This window comes from Mandrillus leucophaeus, unplaced genomic scaffold, assembly GCF_000951045.1.
Source record: "Mandrillus leucophaeus isolate KB7577 unplaced genomic scaffold, Mleu.le_1.0 Scaffold58, whole genome shotgun sequence".
NCBI classification, from domain to species: domain Eukaryota; kingdom Metazoa; phylum Chordata; class Mammalia; order Primates; family Cercopithecidae; genus Mandrillus; species Mandrillus leucophaeus.
Window position 1 is genome coordinate 3,630,829 of NW_012106252.1, and position 1,870 is coordinate 3,632,698.

The window sequence follows — 1,870 nt, forward strand, 5'->3', positions numbered from 1 at the left end:
TTTTGACAATGTCTCACTCTGTCACCCAGGCTGGAGTGCAGTGGCACGATCTTGGCTCACTGGAACCTCCGCCTCCCGGGTTCAAGCAATTTTCCTGCCTCAGCCTCCCGAGTAGCTGGGATTACAGGTGCCTGCCACCACGCCTGGCTATTGTTTGTATTTTTAGTAGAGACAGGGTTTCCCCATGTTGTCCACGCTGGTCTTGAATGCCTTACCTCAGGCAATCCACCTGCCTTGGCCTCCCAAAGTGCTGGGATTACAGGCGTGAGCCACCATGGCTGGCTAAGTTCACCATCTTATATGGGTGCAATTTGTGGTGCCCCAACAATGACAATAGTAACATCAAAGATCACTGATCCCACATCACCAGAACAGATACACTCATGACAAAGTTTGAGATATTGAGAGGATTTACCAAAATGTGACCCAGAGGTGTTAAGTGAGCATATGCTGTTGGGAAAATGGCACCCACAGATTTGCTTGATGCAGGGTTGACACAAACCTTCTATTTGTCCTTTTCTTTTTCTTTTTTTGAGACACGGTCTCACTCTGTCGCCCAGGCTACAGTGCAGTGGCAAGATCTCGGCTCACTGCAAGCTCCGCCTTCTAGGTTCAAGCAGTTCTCCTGCTTCAGCCTCCCAAGTAGCTGGGATTACAGGCGCCCACCACAACGCTCAGCTAATTCATTTTTAGTAGAGACGGGGTTTTGCCATGTTGGCCAGGCTGGTCTCAAAACTCCTGACCTCAAGTGATCCGCCCACCTCAGCCTCCCAAAGTTTTGGGATTACAGGCATGAGCCACCATGCCCGGCCAAACCTTCAATTTGTAAAAACCATAATATCCATGAAGCACCACCGGATGCCTGTATTGGGATGTGAAGGTCTGCAGCTGGTGGTGGACGCATGGTACACCTTCCCTAACAAGACCTTACCAAAGCCACACAGGTACGAAACAGAGTAAACCTAGGCCCCTGACCCCAGCTCAGGATCCCTTCATCCTCCCCTGGGCACCTCCCCATCTGCAGACCCATCAGGCCCTCAGATTACACACCTGGGGCTAGTACTCTAAGGCCAAAAAACCCAAAATCTGAGCCTGCCAATATTGCAGTGAAGTATAGTAACTGATGCACAAAGCGCTTTGGATAACTTTTTATTGTTTAAAAATCATAATCGAAGCTTCAAAAAACATACAAGCCAAGACATCCCAGTTCCAGTCCCCTACTCCCAAGAGGAGTACACAGAACTATCCTTCCCCTCCTGCTCCCACACCACTGGCCAGGACCCTGCCCGGGGAGGTCACCTGCCCGCCCTCCTGCCCGCTGTACGGTAAGTCACCGGCTGGGGAGGAGCCCTGGGGGAGGTCAGGGTGGCTGGCTCCCAGCACCCCCACCCCCTGCACGAGTGCAGCCTATGAGCTGTGTGTGGGAAAATGGGGACAATACTCTGGGCAGGGGACCCCCAAGGGCGAAAAAGCCTGCCCCATTTCCCCTACCCCTCCCCAGCCCCCCAGCTCAAGGGAAGCTGTCATCATCATCTTCCGCCATCTCCTTGGCAAACTCCAAGTCCTGCTGTTCTCGCTCACGCCGTTCCTGGGCAGAGAGGCAAGTGAGGCCAAAGCTTCAGAGCAACTCCCAGCCCTTCCAGACACTTCCCCGCCTCCCCTTCTGTGTGGAAGTTTGACCTTTCAGTCTCACCCAGAAAGCACAGAGCTTACCTCTGCAGACTCCAAGTCCTTGTTGTATGATTTGGGAGGAAACCTCATGGCCTGGCGCACAGCAAAGAGAGGAGATAAGGGAGGGAAGGAAGCAGGTGAGGCAGTCATGCAACCTGTACTCCCTGCATCCCCTCTGTGAGCTAGACACCGGGCAGGA

The 1,870-nt window shown here is 53.2% G+C and overlaps 1 protein-coding gene across 1 annotated transcript in view; it reads right to left on the reverse strand.

Moving 5' to 3' along the window:
• Positions 1 to 1,135: 1,135 nt before the first annotated feature.
• PSMD3 (proteasome (prosome, macropain) 26S subunit, non-ATPase, 3) overlaps positions 1,136 to 1,870 on the reverse strand; it is a 17,531-nt gene continuing 16,796 nt past the window's right edge. Inside the window, exons 11-12 of the mRNA XM_011998975.1 lie at positions 1,714 to 1,764; positions 1,136 to 1,588 (exon numbers count right to left, since the gene is read on the reverse strand). Of these exons, the coding sequence (XP_011854365.1) occupies positions 1,511 to 1,588; positions 1,714 to 1,764 (129 nt within the window). The 3' untranslated portion in view covers positions 1,136 to 1,510. The remainder of the gene's footprint in view (positions 1,589 to 1,713; positions 1,765 to 1,870) is intronic.